Below are 19,797 nucleotides of genomic sequence, written 5' to 3'. Positions count from 1 at the left end.
ATATATAAATAAAATGAAGAAAGCATATATGAAAAAGTCATCGACAAAGACGAGAGACGTCCCTATCCTTGAAATGCCTACGTTTTCTATTAAACAAGTAAAGCTTAGATACATGAAACTTGCTTAATCAAATGAACTGAGAAGATCAGTAATTCACGCGAAGATGATCCTTTTTTCAATTTTATTGGGTAAGTAGGCAATAATAATCTTGCTTCAACTTCACCTAAAAGTGTGTTTCAACTAATATTAGTAGTCATAGGCAGTTGGATCACAGAAATTGCAAGTTTAAGCTTCCAAAACCCCACACTATTTTTGTGAGGAATTGATGACCAGATGCTACAATCATAAATCAAAATGGAAAATTTGTATTTGTTCAAAAGATTTCTTGCCTTAGTATGTGTTTTACTACTTTAATTAATACAAAATTATTGCTGTAAGATGAAAAATAAATGAATTGGGCTATTTGAGATTTTTGTTACATAAAAATCAGAAATAAGATAGATTGAGTTGATTTTTTTTAGAATTTAATGAATTTCATTATTTAAAATACTAAAATTTTGTAGAATACAATTGTGAAGAAAAAGGGCTGTATTTATTAAACAAATTCTTATTTTACCAGGCTTGCAACTGACATAAAACAACACACAGCGTGTAAAGATGACACCTTCACACTCTAAACAAGCCAATAACTTTTAGCTAGTTCAAAAAAATAATCAGATAAATAAACCTGAAAAAAAAAAAAAACAAAAACAAAAAAACAAAAACTATGTAGCCGAATAGTGGAACCAGGAGGCTTATAAGTAGGGATGGCTATTTGTCCCGTGGGGATGGGTACTTGCCCCACCTCGCCCCATTTAGGTAGGGATGGCAATTTGTCCGTTTAGTTTATTTGGGCGGGGAATGGGAGGTCACTCCACTCTGCCCCGCCCTATTTAGGTAAGTAAATTATTAAATTATTCTTTTCTTTTCTTTTCTTTTCTTTTTTCTTTTTTTTTTTCCTAAATATTATCCTTATTTTCATAGTATGTACAGTTAGCGCTAGAAATCTTAAGTTATATTCACTCACTTTCTCAACCGTTTTAATGAACGACAAAACCCTGCGAACTAAGAATGCTTATACCTTTGAATTTTATGTTAAATTATTGATTGTGAACTAAACGGAGCGGGTGCATGCGGAGTTAAAAAAGTTAAACAGGCGAGGTGTGGTGGAAAGGTCCACCATTTAGGCGATTTTGGGCGAGGACGGACGGGGTTTCAAACTGTTGTGGGGACCGTTGCCATCTCTACTGTAAGCTAGTATTAGATCTAGGGATGTCAATTTTTACAGCCCCGTCCCGCTCCGTTAATAACGGATATGGGAATACTTTTATACCGTTGGGGCGGGCCTGAATACAAATTTTGTATCCGTCGCGGGTCACGGGGCGGGTAAGGGTTCAATATACATATTCTATGAGCCCTGCCCCGCCCCGCGAAGCATATAACTATATTATATATATATATATATATATATATATATATATATATATATATATATATAAACTTGGTATTAAATTTGCTTTTGTTTTGGTTATGGTGGAAGTTGGAGTTTAGAACTTCTTGTAATTTGGTTGTATTAAACTTTTATTTTTATTTATTATGTTCTCTGAATTATGTTATGTGCATGTTATTTTTTTTTATTTTTGTTAGGATATATAATTTCATTTATGTTGTGCCATTCCCAGACTTTCCACATTCAAATAACAGGAGCTTAAGTTCCAAAAAGTGGGAGAAAAAAATTTGTTAGCGGGGCGGGCACGGGGGCATAGTATTTTCCAACGGGGCGGGGCTGAATATGAAAATCCAACCCGTCGAGAGTCTCGGGGTGGGCATGGACTTGACAAAAAATAAATGGGGTGGGATGGGATTTAGGGAAACGCGCTCCAAGCCCGCTCCGTTGCCATTCCTAATTAGATCAATATCTTAGGTTTTAGATATATTTTTTTTCAAAAAAGAAAACAGAAAATAAAAATGACATGATTATTCACTACAATACAATATATTTCAGCACCTATATAAAAAATAATAAAAAATAAATAAAATGAGCAAGAGATGATGAAAGAAAGAAAAAAATTACAGTATTCGTCACCATGCCCAATTCACAACTTGTAAAAGAAAGAGAAAAATATATCGTGTTACATAAAGATGAGACACCACTCGCACAATTTGATTTTTTTCGTTTTTTGTTTTCCTATGACAACTTAAACCGAGTATAAATCTTGATGAGTAAAATGGTGGAATGAACTGAGTTGGTCCATAACCACGTACAAACAACAACATTTCAACAATTTGTATGAGAGAGGATTCATTGCTTCATCATCCTTATTCTATACTCACTCACAATCACATACTGGATGCCGAAGAATTGCAGAAGACACAACAATCTTGCTTTATATGACCAATAATGCTTCCTTCTTCAACCTCAAGCTTCCTGCTCTGCCTATTCCAAAGATGCACCGCGAAGCTTTGGCTCCGAATTTGCCTCAGCTTTGCCTTCAGCCATTTGGAGTGAGCCCCATTCATCGGTCCAATGAACAGCGTCTGAATTCGATTCCAGTCAACCGGATAAAATGCCATGGGAGGCAACACATTGAAGTCCAAACCAGGCCCTCTTTTCAGCCTGGAAACAACCCTAGAAACCAAATAAGGCCCATTGTGACCCCACTTGTTACCATTGAAAGTGAGTGCAAATTCTTCAATGAACATGTAAACTAGTGGATGACCCTTGTCAAATATCATCACAGCATTGTTCAGTCTGCTCCAATTACCAGTTGTAACATCCATAGTTTGTGCACCTATTGAATTTCTCAATTTTGCAAAGCTTTTCAAAAGTATCACATCAGTGTCTATATAAACACCCCCAAATTTGTAGAGCAGAGCAAGCCTAAGCAGATTGGAGAGGTTTTGACCTAATGAGATCCCTCCGGGATCAACATTCCCTTTCTTTAACCGATCAAACCAAGATTCAGCCGCCGTGTTCTTGAACAAGTAATCGAAGTCCGGTGAAATAGATGTAACTCGAAACCCTTTATCCGAAAAGGGCCTTAAAATTTGGAGTCCACCTCTGGAGTCCATTGAATTCGATACTATGATTAAACAGGCATTTGGGTGAGATTTGAACAAACTCTGTATTGAAAACAATTCTCTTTCACTAAATGATTCCAGTGAAGAAATCCAAGTCATGAAAAACCGAACCTTGCACGAAGAATTCGACGACTTTGACTTGAAAAACTCCTTCACTCTTGGTGAAAAGAGCTTTGTGCGAGCGTCCGATTGCAGAATCTTGAACAGGGATCTCTGTTTTTGCCTCTGTTTGATCGGCTTGTGAATCGAAGAATATTTCCTGAAAAGAACCGAACTTTGTGATTTCTTCAAAAGGGGCAAATGGGTTTTCGGTATAGAAGCCATAGAAGGTGGGCTTTCGTCTTTCACTGCGAGCATCAGAGAAGAAGAGAGCTTCGTGGAAGAGGACTGCCATTTTCTTGATTCTCCGGCGGAGGTTTCAGGCGTGAAAGGTTCGGGCGGGGTTTTGGCCGGAAAAGGAACGTCTACACAGAATATAGAGGCGCCATTGTAAGCCAAGAGGAGAAGCAGAAGAAGAGAGAGAATAGCACAGGCAGATCTCTTACCGATCCTCTGGGAGTAATGAGAAGAGAGAGAGTGAAGAAGCTTAGATGGGTCGGTGGTGTTGTTAATGTCCATGGTCGTAATTGGTGTCATCTTGGTTTTTCGGTTTACTCATTCTTGAGAAGCTGTGTTTCTCTCTCTAGGGAGAAAGAGAGTGAGAGAGTTGCATAAGAGCATTTTTAACGCGCCAAATGAAATCGGTGTGTGTTTTTGTGTTTTGGACTTTGGGAACCAAAAATATATATATATATATATATTAATAGGAAAACAGAGTCGTAAGTTAGAGAAAATTAGTTGATGAAGTTGGGCTTGGCTTGGCTCTCGACCCGGCTCGGCTCATTTTCCAATTGTAGCCCAAGAAAATTGCTGTACATAATTGAATATTGGGTTAGATAAGGAACCATTATTAAATGATGAATCTTGATTAAATGATGAATCAATAAAAAGGGTAATAATTAGATGCTCTACTGCAATCGAAATTATTCAACAAAGGAAAGTGAAGTCAAAACGATTGAACATGATAGAAAATTTTATCAATTGTGACAATTATTAAATTAGACACTTAGAGAGAAATTTTATCTAAATTATCCTTATTTGTTATGAACATTGTTATTTTTAGCATTATTCTTAATAAGATATCACAAAATGACTGAAATTGATTTGGTAACTTTTGTTGTGATTTGTAAAATTTATATCTGTTGTCGAAAAGAAGCCCAAATCGAAAACATATTAATTTTTCAAGTGTAGCAAAAAACTTTAGCTGCAAATAGTATCCGGAAAAAAAAATTCCAAATGGGATTTTTTAACTAACTATTTTTTTTTTAATCTTGCAACAATTTTTTTACTATAAATACGTTTTATATTTTTGCTTTCAAAAATTCTATATCAAAATTTGTATTACCAAATATACTTTCAATTATTATTGAGCACAATAAAGTTATTATTTTTTGCTTTGCATAAAAATAAAAACGCAAAACGAAATTACTATCCCAACAAATCCTAAGAAGTCTACTGTTGAAGTCTATCAAATTATTTATTGTTAAAAAGAATTGATAATTCTTGTATAGGTGGGGCCACCTGATAGATCAATGAATGATCAGTGGGTCAAAGTTTGTAAATTGCGAGGAAAATAGTTTTGTACGAAATTTTCATCAATGCTGTAATGTTGACAATTTGCCATTTGAAAACAAACTTGGAGAAAACTTTGGGTGCAAATATTTTTTTAATACAAATATTTTTGTAGAAGAGAGAAAATTGAGTCTACATAAGATCATCATATTACGGTTAAAATTTCACATCAGACAATTATTTAAAAAGAGAATTTAATATTCATTTTGGAAAAAAGATTTTCTTTTCCCTAACAAATAGAAAGAAATATATTATAATAAAAAATAAATTACGATCTTTAGAATCCTCCAACATAACATAACATAACATAAGAAGGATTAAGGAAGTTTCAAAATATTCTGGCAACCAAAATAATTAGTTATGAGTCTTCTGACTCTCAAAATATAAGCCAATGGCCACAATCTCTCTTGGTAGATGCCATACAATATCTCTGTTATTTGAATATGTGTACATATATATATTTCATTGATCATGATTCTATATATTTATTGCTATCTCAGAATATCAAAGAAATTTAATTACTATAATAATCTCATTGTCTTTTTTATCACAATTATTTTTTTGGCGTTTCAATTATAAAATAAAAAATAAAAATAAAAAAAATAAAACACTTCTCCAATTTCTATAAGCATATCATGTGCTGCTCCTTAAATTTTGCTCATTTCATATGTTTTGGCGGCTCAGTATTCAAGTGTGAAAAGTCAACTTTGACTATGAACATTTCATAATATATTGGATCTATTTTCTGAACATCATTCCCTTAAGTTTGCATAATTACAATAATTTCTCTCTTTAATTATTATGTGAAACCAAAATCAATATTTCATAATGCTTTTGGAAAACTTAAAATCTCATACATTTTACTATAAATGAGAAAAAAAAAATGGTAGGTCAGGAATTTTTGACGTAAGTGGAAGTGATAAATTTGTTCACGAGAAACAGATTATCTTGAGTCCACAACGTAGGTGTTTTGAATGCACAAAACAAAATATAATTTCAGAAAAATCTGATATTTGTATTAATAATTAAATGAATAAAAGTTAATTCCACACTTTGCAATAGAAAACCTAGCTCTAGAAGAAAACTAAAATATAAAGAAACCTAATAGTAAAAGAAAAATAATTCATAAAAAACTAACTAAAATTAAACTTCCTATAAAAAAATTATAAAAAAAAATAAATAAGAAATCTAAAATATAAAAATTACTAAACACGGAAAAGTGTCTTACATCAGTTTTAGTGGTTCATCCTAATATATTTATTTTTGTTTATTATAAATGTCCATTTTTAACAAGTATAAATTTATCAATTGTAGTAGGCATTAATACACAATTGTTTCCTTGTACAATGATTTATGATCTAGCTGCGATCTCACTGTTAGGGTTATCTTCAAATTAGTAAAAAATGGTCTCATTGAATAGTAACTCCGACTTATGTCTAAACTATTAACTCGAATAACTGATAGATTTGGCCAGTGAATACTTCTGCAATATATATGTTCTTGTCTGATTTTAAAAATTTATTAATTAAAAGTGTAATAAAAGGTATTAAAAATAAAAATTTTGTTTTAGGAGCTGACAAATAATCATGCTAACCTAGCTCGAGCATGCATGCTCCGCTTGTCAAGAGCACAGGCAGAGATTGAACTATTCATCTCAAACAAACTCGATTCATTTTAACTTCAAATCATTATTAGAAATTTAATTTCTTGGCAAAAGATGTGACTTAATTGCACCAACTTATCTAATATTTTATTGGAATATGCAAATTCATGAATTTCCAAATGAAGTGTTTTGTGGAATTTCATTATTTTTCAAAGGAGAAAGTCGAGAGTTCAAGTCTCTTATATGGTTGTGTGTGTTTTTCTTCCCAAAAAAAAAATAAAAATAAAAAAATAAAAAAAGGAACCTTCACTGACATTAATTAGCCTCCCAGATTATTAACATGTGATTGAAGTCCTAATTAGTAGAAAAAGTTTATTAATAATATATATTGTGTTATTTTTTTTCTTCAATATATATATATACACGTGTGTGTGCGCGCGCTCCCCTTTTCCAATAATTTTCATACAACAAATATTGATTCTTCAAATAATTCCCAAAATTAGTAAAAAGTTAATCAATTTCCTTTGTGCTATTTCAACCATGTGAAAAAACCTTTGTATATTTACAAGTATTTAATGAAAGAGAAAATGGGAAATTCCTCAAATCTAATTTGGTTAAGCCAAGTCAGAGTTAAAAAAAGAAAGTGTAGTATGGTATGTGAAAGGATAAAAAAGGAAAGAAAAAAAAGAAAGAAAAAAAAAAAGAAGGAAAATATGGTGCTTCCTCTTTTCCCTCACAAACACGAAACTAAAAACTTTTCTCTTCCCCTTGTTTTGTTAAAATCAGTAGTTAAGGAAGTTTTGACTTTTGAAATGATTTGATATATACAAATTGTATAGTTATAGGAATTTTTACTTCATAAATTTAGATTTAGGAAATACGGGAACAAGTAATTTCCGGATAATGTTTATTTTCTTTTGTTCTCCCTCTCCAATTATGGAGAGTTTTTAATTTTCTATTTGTAAGGGGAAAGAGGAAGGTGCTTTCCCTTTTTCTTTTTCTTTTTTTTGAGTAAGAATCTTTTATTTTTAAATTTTAACGTGACTTAACCAAATCAGATTCGGAGAGTTTTCGCTATCAATACTCTTTAATTTAATTGAGCCACTCATTTTTTCTAAAAACCTCTTTTTAAAATATCAAAACCTGTAGTATAATAATATGTCATTCTCTTTTAAAACACATGATGAAGGGTTGAAACAAAAATATTTAGTGTTATCATTCAATGGATATCAAACAACTAATTAATATGATTTTTACCATTTGATTAAGCTAGGCACCCGATATTATATAATAAATGATGTCAATAGCAAGCACTTATCTTTCATCTTTTAAATATGAAGATATTCTTGCACAGTGAATCAAATGAATATGATTCTTCATGTCAGGCATTAAACGAGTTTTTAAATTAAATATAATGTGACATATCTTTAATGGATGATTGATGTTCACAAAAATTGAAAATGATAAAATTAATGGAGTGAGTCCAACCCTGATCCGATTATGCACCTAGAAAAGAAGAACAAGTTCAATTTAGCTTAGCTGAGCTGAGCCATGTAGCCAAATAATAAATATATTCTTTTGTGCACGCTATCGGCTCATCCATCACCGTCCAATAGTAATACCCCACGTCATGATAGATCTTGGACGTCCACGCCTCACACATTTTTCTATTCACTTGTATAATTCAATGGTAGTAGTAACATGTGGTTTTTCTTAATGTTCCTTTTAGTTCATTGGGCTAGATCGTGGGTTGAGTGGAGATCCTGTGCCATGGACCTAAGTGGATATGGATCATGTGGAGGGGATTTTTTTTCCTTAGATATGTGTTACTAATATATATATATATATATATATATATATATTTCTAACACATATGTTTATGGAGGATCAAAATTTTGATCTCCATTTGATAAGATAGGGCCACTAGGTCACTGAAGTGTTGATTGTGCCACTAATATATTGCTAATGCATGTACTACATTAAAGTGCAATAAATACGTGAAGAAAAAAATGTTGTCGCATAAACTATTTAATGACACACGATATGACAAAGAAAAATATCCACATTCATAAATACAAATGTTTAATCATTTATTTTAATTATATATGTGAATTAATAATAATAATAATGATGATAATATACATTTCACAATTTTACTAATGTAAATAAAATACTATAACACTTACAAAGGAGGAGGCATATGGGTTATTTCTAAAGACAAAACCATCAACTTGAAGAGGAGGTCTAAGGAGGATGAATCCAATTTAATGTATCTTCAATAACTGAGGAAAGAGAGATTTGAGGCTTGCTCAAGTTTTTGGCGTGAGTATTCTACTCTATGTATGTTGAAATGTTGAATATTATCTTTTTCTTGCATGAAACATGTTTCTAAACATGAACCAACGTCCATAAATGAAAAACCCTCAAAAATATTTTTAAAATCTCCATTTACTTAAAACATATGACAAGATCAAAAAAAATATATGTGTGTGTGTGTGTGTGTGTGTGGAAGTCTCAGAAAAAGAGGAGAGAGATATCAGCATTTGTGGAAGTTGCCAAAAAAGGAGAGAAATAAAAGAGAGAGAACATTTGGGCTGGTTAAATAATCCATGCATGATTCAACCCAACCCAACCCAACAGAGGCTGTTGACATTGGGCCTAGTTGGTGGCCTGGTTTGCCACAATTTCTAATTGTTTTGTAAAGTGATAATTGGGCCAATCAACAAATTAGCCCGATAAAACATACTCCATACATATTGCCTCTAACCTAAGATAAAACAGCTGAATAAGAAAACAGTTAGAAATAAGGTAACTTTTTTTAATCAAAATCTTTATATTTGGATAAAAGTTTTCACTGTTGAACATTGTTGAAAGGTTGGCTGGGATATTGTGAAAATCTTGCAAAACATAAAACTCTTTAAGTAAATAATTGTACTGTTAGGTTTTTGTATTTTAAAACAACGCATTATTTTTTTTTTTATAATTAAAGGTTTTTTTTTTTTTTTTTGGTGGCAGCATTAAAGGAATAGTCGAAGTCCCATTCATTATATTGCATTGTTATTACACGATTTGACTTTATTTTATTTTATTTATTAGATGGGAGTTGGTGTGCGACTACGACCCCATTCTTTACATTGCATTGTTATCCCACAATTTGATTTTTTATTTCATTTTATTTTAAGCAAACTAAACTTCCTGAAGTGAGATAATTTAAAAGGAAAAAAAAAAAAAAAAGGTTAGATAATGTGTGGTTAGTTTTTTAAAAATAAACAATATTTTATGGAAATTATAAAATAAAAAAATGTCTTTGAAAAAGAAATTTTAAACTGTCATTTTTCCAGTCATATAAAATAGAAAGCTTATTGAACAAAGCAAAATCAGAAAGCTTACCGAACAAAGCAAAATCTTATGTGATTATCTGCATTCTTCATATTTCTTAAAACAAATTATTGATATTTTGCCTTTGAAACCCATTAAGATATGTATTCTTTACTACTTATCAAAAAAAAAAAAAATGCATTCTTTACTAAATGCACTCTACTATTAAATTAAGCAGAATGACATTACTGAACCTAACTTGGAATCAAAGTATTTACCGGAAAAGTAAAAAATTATTAGGAGCTTCTTGTCATTTAAATTAAGAAAAAGACAAAAGTATATTTATATATAATATAATAATGAAAATAAAAAATGTTGCATTTTATTTCATTTTACTTCACTGCATGTTTCATACACATGAAAGATTATACTACTTTTATTTTCTTGAACAACTTTATTTTTAGATTAAGCCATCAACACTTATCTTTTTCTTTTATTTTCTTATTTTATTTTATTTTTTATTTTTAGTGATTAGCCATCCAGGCAACATGTAATAATTTATTGTTATCCCACGCATTGTCAATAATTATTCACAATAATATCTACACACCGACAAGTAAAAAAAATTATTCACAATAATTAGATGAATGTTATACATATATATATATATATATATATATATATATATATATATATATATTTCTTTATTAAATACTACTCCTTTTTGTGTCAAATAAGATGGTGTGAATAAATTTTTTATTTTGAATCTCGATGTATAAGGACAAATGCCAATGCCAAAAGTATCATGAAATAACAAAATAATCAAAATAAAAAATTCAAGGGTGTGTGTGTGTGTGTATATATATATATATATATATATATATATATATATATAACAGTACTATATAAAACAAAGGACAAATGCCCAATGCCAAAAAGTTGATTAAAGTCACCCAACTTATAAAATATTCCCTCCGACTTAATTTAAGTGTCATTTATAAGGAACAATAATTTTTAAGATAGCACGTGCAATATGCATTATTTTCTTAAAAAATTACTAATTTTGTCTTTTAAATTTTGAATATTTAAATTTAAAATTTTAAACTCAAAAAATATATATGAAAAGATGTAAAATATATTATTTAAATAAAAAAATAAATATTTATTTTAAAATTAAAAAAATAAATAAATAAAATATGACACTTTAAAAACAGCATGACCAAGGAGGGAGTATATAACAAAAGTTGATTAAGTCACCCAACTTATGGAGTACATAAACAAAGGAGAACACTTGCCTACGTAAGACATATGGTCAGTTATCAAAAAGTTACAAAACACGAGGCCTGCCTATCTATATATATATATATATAGAAAACAAAATGCTCAGTAAGGCACTTTCTAAAGACAAAGATACCCTCTTTATCTCTCTCCAATAGAATTGAATTCAATGGATCAAATAGAGCACAAGTACGTAGACGTCAATGGAATGAAGCTTCACGTGGCCGAGATCGGAACTGGCTCATCGGTGGTGGTTTTCTTGCACGGGTTTCCAGAGATTTGGTACAGTTGGCGGCACCAGATGATTGCCGTAGCCAATGCTGGGTTCAGAGTGCTCGCACCCGATTCCAGAGGTTACGGACTGTCCGATCCACCGCCCGAACCAGAGAAGTCCTCCTTCTCTGACCTTAACACCGACCTGCTTGCCATTATTGATGCACTAAGCATTCCCAAGGTACTTCCTCACTCTTCCCACTTCTCAGTTCTCATTTTGTAGTTGAAAATTGGAATTACTCGTTTTATGTATACACAAGTTTTGGATTTTTATTTAGGGTAAATTACGTTGACTCTTTTTTTGAAATTTGAACTAATTACAATTAAATCTCATATTTGTCATTTCGTAACAAGGGGTACTTAACTTTGTCATTTTGTAACAACGTACTCAGTTTTGCCCATTTTTGCAATGCCCTTCCATCAATCTTTTTTGTCCGAAAAAATTATTTGAAGTGATCAAAATACTCCTCAATTAAATTTAAAAGACCATATTATCCTTAAAATATCATGAAATAACAAAATAATCATACATTAGTATACAATACCATTATTAATAAATGAGTGACAATATTAATGTATTGTGCATACTCTCCATCATCGACCCTGACAATATTGATTTTGGGGATTTTTCTATGGCCTTAGGCTATGTGGGTTCTTGATTGGGTTCCGCCGGATTGGAGAAAATACATGGAGATTGGGTAATTGAAGATGAGTTATAGAGAGAGAGTGGTAGTTGGTCGGCAGTGGCGGCAGCTCCCTCGTCGGTGCCGTAACTCTTCATCGTCTCGTTAGTTTCTCATTGCTGACGTCGAGCCCCGTCTGGTCGTCGCTAGGAGTTTCCTGTGGTCGTCGCTGTGGTTTGTTATAGTGTAAATCATTTGGGACATGATATATAAACATGAATGAAGGTCGTTGTGATGTTTGCACCGCTGTCGATTCCGAAGCCGGCGGTGCTGACGGTTGTGGTGCAGAGAGAGGTTATAGTTGTAATTAGTCCAAACCTGAACAAAGGTCATTGTATTTTACCCTTTTATTTATCATTTTAATATTTAGAAACCAAAAAAATAGAGTTCATCAAAATGGTGACAGATATAAAAAAATAATGTATTTGCATAATTTACTTTTATTATTTTTAGGTACCACTTTTGTGCAAGAGGTATCACTCTTTTACAATGCAGTATTTTTTTTTTTTTTTGTATAAACTATGTTATCAAAATAGTTAACAGAAGGAAAAAAAAAAAAAAAAATTACTTACGCGCACAAAAACTAGTATATGTGTGCACAAGAGGAGTACTTACGTATACAAAAGTGGTACCCGAATATAATAAGTGTTAATTTGGGATGATGAACAATATTTTTTCACACTCACATCAGCATTTTGGTTAACCTAATTTTTTTCCAAACATCACAACTTTAACCCTATGAAATGATAAAAAAAAAAAAGTAAATGTCCAAAAGTCCATGCATATGTAATAATTCCTTAATAATTTATATACATTTTTGTTTTTGCAAAATAACAGATAGATGCTCTACTTTATAGTCACGCGAAGCCAAACCTGTGAATTCGTCAAAAATGCTAATGTGAAGATGAAAAAGTATTGTGCATTTTTTTTCTTTCTAGTTTGCAATCTTCTCTTTCAAAAGTACTTTCTCTTGCTCATCATATTATGTGAGTTTTTCTCATTGGTAAAGATTTTGGGGCGTGGCCAGCTTATCAATTTGCCATTCTCCACCCAAAGAAGGTCTTAGGAGTTGTGACATTAGGTGTGCCATGCATGCCCCCAGGTCCACCTACATTCTTTAATGATGAAGGCTTCTACGTTTCCAGATTTATGGTAATTAATTTTCTCCATATATATTTGTTCATAAACGAAAAACCAATTTTATCTGCTTGCAATTTAACTTCATTTTCATTATCTTAATGCACTCAAAGGAACCTGGACGGGCTGAAGCAGATTTTGGTCGGCTTGATGCTAAAACAGTTGTGCGGAACATTTACATCCTCTTCTCTAAAAGTGAAATACCAACAGCCCACGAAAACCAAGAGATCATGGATTTGGTGGAACCATCAACTCCTCTGCCCCCTTGGTTCACAGAGGAAGATCTTGCAGTCTATGGAGCTTTGTATGAGAAATCTGGATTCCGAACTGCATTGCAAATTCCATATAGGTAATGGATTCCATCCATCTTTCAAAACAAGTGGCTCCTCGTTTGTACGTACGTATAAGGCAACTGCATGTTATATATCTTCCCCTACTGTTCTTTTTGTCTACAATGATAACAGCTACCAATCCAAAAAACGTATGTGATGCAACTGTTATTTCACTATAAACACCCGCCAAGAAATTATTACATGATTTGGAATTATATGGTATTGGTCAATCACAGGAAAACGTACAACCAAAAAGCTTAATAATGTTGACATGTACATTTAGGTACATGTCATTTTGTGTTTGATCGGGATCATGTAAATTTTTTTCTAATATTGCAGCTTTTATAGCTGATCGACAACTGCCTGCCTGCTTTCTAATAAGAATAAGTTTGTTAATGACGTGTTTTTTTTTTTTTACTTAATAGGTCATTAAATGAAGGGTCTGAAGTAGCAGATCCGAAAGTTGAAGCCCCAGCCCTGCTGATTATGGGTGAGAAAGATTATGTCCTCAAATTTCCAGGAATGGATGAGTACATAAGGAGTGGACAGGTGAAAGTTTATGTTCCGAAATTGGAGATAACATACTTGCCTGAAGGAACCCATTTTGTTCAGGAACAATTCCCTGACCAAGTGAATCACCTCATCCTCACCTTCCTCAGTAACCATAGCTGATTAGGAACTCTCAACAAAGATTTTTCATTGTTGAAGATTGTTGAAAAGATGCATGGCTGGCATTGTGAAAAACTTGGAAAACATTAAAAACTTGTATTTATATTATGTGACTAAATAAGTATTGTATTGTGCCACTATCAATGAGACTAGTTTTGCATTTCATCTCCCACTTGTAATTGTGCTTCAAGAAAATTAATTGCGCTTTTGCAGCCAAATTCAAGTGAGAAATGTTGGAAAATATATGTTTGAAATTACATTTAAGATATAACTAAGTATATACTAATATGCGATGAGATAATTAATAATTAATTAAATATGCAACTCGATATTTAATTAAACATGCAAATTAAAGTAATAAAATTAAAATAATAAATAAAGAACCTGGACCGAGGCTAGTATTGAATACTATGTCTTTAAGACAATTTACGTCCTGCATAGTACTGACGGACTCTATGGCGCTTGTCTCCCAGGATACAACAGTTTACATCCATCAGTAGCAGCACTACAGACTCGTGGATACGGCAAACCTCCTCTGTGTAATACTCTCTCCGACTCAAAAATGCATCTATACTACATAAATACTGAATTTAGAGCAATCCGAACCAAATGATTCGGACCAATTTTAATATGGCTTGATGAAATTATTTCTTTAGAGGTCTCAGGTTCAACTCTCCAAGGTGCACAATTTATCCATCATTCCACGTCAGCATCAGCGGGTCCACCACTTACCACGTCAACATCACCAACAAGTTGCCACATCATCATCCAGACCAACCAAGAAAGATTTGTCCAGAGGACAAACCCGCGTGATGGAGAAGGAAAAAAGAAGAGATAGGAGAGAAATAAATATAAAAGGAAAGTAGGGAATGATGGGAAATATGAGCAAAATCAGGAGGAAATAGAAATAGTCAAGAAGAATATTGTTTCAGGATTTCCACTATAAATTTCCATACAAGAATTAGATTTTTCAAGATTTTAGCTATACATTCCCATAGAAGACTCGGAGGGAAGGTAGAAGAACAGAGCCACATATTGGAGTCCAAGAAAGGGCTCCTGCCCCTTCAGTGTTTGTTTTTTCTATTTTCATTATTTTGTTTTTGTTTGTTTTCTTTTTCTTATTCGGGATAGATGTAATTACATTCAAGTAATATTTGTTTAATTGTGTTTATAATTGGGGAAATTTATTCATATGTATGATAGTTGCATAATCTAGACAGCCCATACCAACCGAAGATGAGTTATGCTTAGTTCTTGATCATATGTGCATTTATCTTCTTGACGGTATTGTAGTTATCATTATGTTTCTTTAATTTTATTGTTATGAAACTAGCAATATGTAAGTTTGGGGGTGTATTAAATGCTGATTGTTATACGTTTTAACCCCTTAACTTATATATTTTATGCTCTTAGTAGTAGTTTTATTTGTGATTTTACATTATTTTAGTATTTTTATTTATTCTATGGCTTTAGTTGTAATATCAGTCAAGACCAGTGATTTTGGGCTTTAAAAGATGATATCCAAAAGGCTAGAAGACCACATCCATTAGACGGAGCAATGATGAAGATCCGAGTCTAATTAGACTTAGAAAAGAGTCCAAGAAAGGCGACAAGCTAATGAGAATGGAAATAAGAAGAAAATGAATAATATTTCTCTAATTAGGGAACTTTCTCCAAAATTGGTAACTTGAATCCGTTTTGGTATTCTCTCTGTATCTTTTTCCTCGAGTGTCAAAACAGTTCAATTCTTGTGAAGGTTGAAAGGAAATTTGAAAATCTACAATTTTGCAGCTGTTTACTTTGTCAAAATTGGGCTGGAAGTCCGTATGAATTTTGTAGTTCTTGTTTGACAGAATTTCCATATATATCTTCCATTTGTAAAACGGAACTTTGGGACTATTCTTCTCTTATTTAAAGGGAGTTCTCTACATCATTAAGATCATCATATAGAGAGGAGCTAGAGGCTCAGATTAGAGAAGAAGCATACAGAAGAAAGAAGGAATCGATCTATGGTGGTGAAAATGTCTTCCTCAACCATGAAAAAGTCCATTCCTCATGAGCGGCTAAAAGTTTTGCTAGGGCTGTGATGTAGCCCTAGCTTAGCACCACTAGTTTTATTGTTTTTGTTTATTGGAGAACAATATTTTCATGCATGATTGTGTAACCTATAGAATTTTTACCTAACTTTTTAATAGAAATCGGTTTTAAAGTTTTAATTCAATTGCAAATTATTTTTTATCTTGTCTTAGGTATTTAAATCTTGTGATTGAACACAACTCATTTACTTCTTATAGTTGTGAATGAGATGGTTATGCAATGGTTTTTCACTGAATATAATATTAGAGATTTGATGGGTTATGCTTAAAAAAGATATACCATACTATACCCTAAAGTAAAGTAGTTAGGTAAATGGTTTATGTTAATAGAAGATAGTACATGCTTATCTTTAATTTTATATCATGTTCTAGCTATGTACTTATAGCCATAATTAATTTCTTATGCATGTTTCATATCTCTCCAATAAATTGATGCAATTGACTGGTAGTACGACGTTAGTAGTGAAATCATATCCCTAGTCTCTTCTCTCATATTTTCTCCGTCTAATTTGATTATTGCCTTTAATTTAATTTTTTATTTAGTTCATTTGATTAAATCATCAAAAACTTATTTGTTCTACTTCTAAGTTAATTTAGAATTTAAGAAGTCTGTTAACAACTTAATGAATACAAGTCTTTTGGGTACGACACCCCTACAAGAAGCTTTACCTACAAAGATTCGTACGTTTGACAATGACTATAAATTACTTTTTTAGAAGCAAGAATCACTAAAAATGCTGTCTGTTTAAAAGTCTGTTCATAGAAGCCCTTTCAGTGCCTTCGTGGATCAGTCCACTGTCACCAACACCTGTGTTTGAGAGATGCAAAGGTACAGAACTAGTTTCCTTCAAATTTTAATATTTGGCTTTGGTTCCTTGCATCTCTGATTTGCATCTCTGATTTGCAAATTCTGAATTAGACTATTTGTTAATGAATAAACACTTAGGAGTAATAAAAAAATAGAGAGGAAAGAAGTGGATGAAAAAGTATGGAATTAGTTTCCTTCAAATTTTAATATTTGGCTTTGGTTCCTTGCATCTCTGATTTGCAAATTCTAAATTAGACTATTTGTTAATGAATAAACACTTAGGAATAATATAAAAATAGAGAGAGAGGATAGAAGAAGACGTAAAATTAGTAATAATAATATTTTTATAATATGTAAATATTATATATATATATCAAAAAATTATATTTAGGTAGATTACATTGTCTTCTCTTGAGGTTTGAACAAATTAAATACAGGTAGTGTCTTTGACCTTTATTACTTTGATCTACCTTAAGATTTTGCACGTGTGCTCAACGACACCCCTTGTTGCTCTGTTACTAAAAATTTAAAAATGACTTAGTTGTCATTTTCTTGTGTTATAAGATCTAAATAACTTTATTTGTTTTACATGAAATAACAAAAATACAATGAAATGCCATTAAAATGCAAAATATAAATTTTTATACCAATTTCATATTATTAAATTTTATGAAAGTAGTTTTTTTTTTTTTTTTAATGACTTTTGATTAGGTTTCTTTTCATAAAATAATAATAATAAAAATAAAATTAGGTAGGCTAATATAGTGTTTAGCATAAGGGAAGAAAAAAAAAAGAAGTTAATATTCTCTTTTGGTTTGACAATTTTTTTTATTAAACTATTATTAAATTAAATAAGAGTATGAAAGATATTTCACACTTTTAACGAATGTAAAAGTAATAAAGATCAAACCCTCTATCCATGTGTAATTTTTTCAAATCTCAAGGGAGGTTAGTATAATTACCCATTATATTATGTATGTTTAACATATTATATAAAATATTATTTTGGATTCGATTGACCATAATTCATATTCAATTTGTTTATCTAATAGATTATCAGATTCATATTGTTAACGATGTATCGGATTAAATCTTCAATATATATTCGAATTATCAAATTGGATTCAGATCAAAATTCGATCCATTAACATATCTACATTGAGTTAGTAATTTCAAGCCTTCCTTGAAGACAATAGCCTCAACCGATTTAGTACTTTAAGCGTTGAGCCTTGGTGGTCTCTCATAATGGTTACACCGAATACTTCCTTGGAAATATTGAAATAAGTTTCAATATTAAGCTTTAAAAAACCTTTGGGCTCAGTCAGTCAAAAAAAAAAAAAAAAAAAAACTTTGGGCGGAGGATCCATAACTTTTAATGATGATTTTGTATTGGAAAATTAATGTTGACCTTTCAAATTATTTTAAAATTTTCATTTGTATAGATAGTAATTGAAAGTACTTCTATAAGATGGTTTGCAGAGTAATTAATACTTGTGATACTTTCAAAGTCTTTAATCTTGCTTTTAAAATTTTAAATCTAATAAAAATAAGTGTTGCAATCCTTGCTACAACATATTATTACTATGTTTATATATATATATATATATATAGATACACAGACACTTAAATAATAATTATTATTATTTTATGATTTAAAGAGAAGAAAAAGAGTGATTACAACCTCATTTATCTTAAACAATCCTTTCTCTTTATTTTTCTCATTTTATTTATAGATATACTCTAAAATATATATATATACATTAAAAATGCACCCCCAAAAAATTTGTTACAATTATTTTCTTTTATTTTTAAAATTTAATTTTATATTTACTACCTGGGCCACCAAATGCCCTGTGTCCCATTTGACATGGCAGTGCCTTTTAGAATTATTATTATTGTCTGAATAATTTTAGAATTAAATTATTGTCTGAATAGTTTTAGAACCAGAACTCTCCTAATGTAACAAGGGTCATTCCTGTGACACCTAACCATTAGATCGTTAAAGTGTTTATAAATCTTAACTATTCATTGTAAGGTTCTTGGCCTATATGAGGAGACGTAAATTCATCTGCTCTTTACCAAACAATCTGAGTTGTAATATTCTCCATCACTTGAACGTAAATGAATATAATTAAGACAAAGTGTTCACAAGTGAAAAATGCTTTACTCCACAACAAAAATATCAAGTTATAAATAATATATATTACTTTGTTTAAGATAAAATATCAACAATAATGCAATTTAAGGTATGCTTTGTTTCAATAATGCAATTTAATAATAATAATAATAGTAGTAGTAGTGTTTCATTGCAAAGTTATAAATAATATTTTATGTAGCTTGAAATTTTTGTGCATCAATTATAAAATTTTGAGTTCTCATGTACTCTATATAGTAACCAAAATGGTGTATGGTAATGGTACTGACAAGTCCATGAGAAGGTTAAAGTCAGTTGCTACAAGTCCATCAGAAGGTTAAAGTCAGTTGCTATAACTTGTGACAGCAAACAAAATACTAATATTTACCAAAATAATGAAAAGGGCCAAAAAATAAGAGTACCTAACAAAAAATAGATCGGCGTGTTAATTTTTTTAAAATAGAAAATATTTTCTTTCAAAATAACCCATGTTTCCACCTTAATTTTTAAAAACTGTTCAACCTATATATATATATATATATATATATATATATATATATATATATATATATATATGAACATCAATTTGTTTTGCTATTTTCTTTTTTTTCATTTAAATTAAAAAAAGAAAAGAAAATACAAGGCGCATTTATAAAAATAAAAAATAAAAATAAT

At 31.1% G+C, this 19,797-nt stretch overlaps 2 protein-coding genes across 2 annotated transcripts; one reads left to right on the top strand and one right to left on the bottom strand.

The window, feature by feature from the left end:
• Window positions 1-1,965: 1,965 nt before the first annotated feature.
• LOC132269730 (uncharacterized protein At4g19900) lies at window positions 1,966-3,703 on the bottom strand. The gene has a single exon (XM_059771010.1). The coding sequence runs from the start codon at window positions 3,475-3,477 to the stop codon at window positions 2,380-2,382; it is 1,098 nt and encodes a 365-aa protein (XP_059626993.1). The 5' UTR covers window positions 3,478-3,703; the 3' UTR covers window positions 1,966-2,379.
• A 7,430-nt stretch (window positions 3,704-11,133) lies between these two features.
• Window positions 11,134-14,241, top strand: LOC132269648 (uncharacterized). Its single transcript, XM_059770930.1, has 5 exons — window positions 11,134-11,444; window position 11,542; window positions 12,938-13,098; window positions 13,197-13,432; window positions 13,841-14,241. The coding sequence occupies exons 1-5, from the start codon at window positions 11,160-11,162 to the stop codon at window positions 14,085-14,087; spliced, it is 930 nt and encodes a 309-aa protein (XP_059626913.1). The 5' UTR covers window positions 11,134-11,159; the 3' UTR covers window positions 14,088-14,241.
• Window positions 14,242-19,797: the final 5,556 nt, after the last annotated feature.

This window comes from Cornus florida, unplaced genomic scaffold (genome assembly GCF_030987335.1).
Source record: "Cornus florida cultivar Cherokee Brave unplaced genomic scaffold, ASM3098733v1 CherokeeBrave_3.0.0_Hap2_Chr01, whole genome shotgun sequence".
Taxonomy (NCBI): Eukaryota; Viridiplantae; Streptophyta; class Magnoliopsida; order Cornales; family Cornaceae; genus Cornus; species Cornus florida.
The sequence above is the reverse complement of the archived record's forward strand: the minus strand, read 5'-3'. Positions and strand labels throughout refer to the sequence as shown.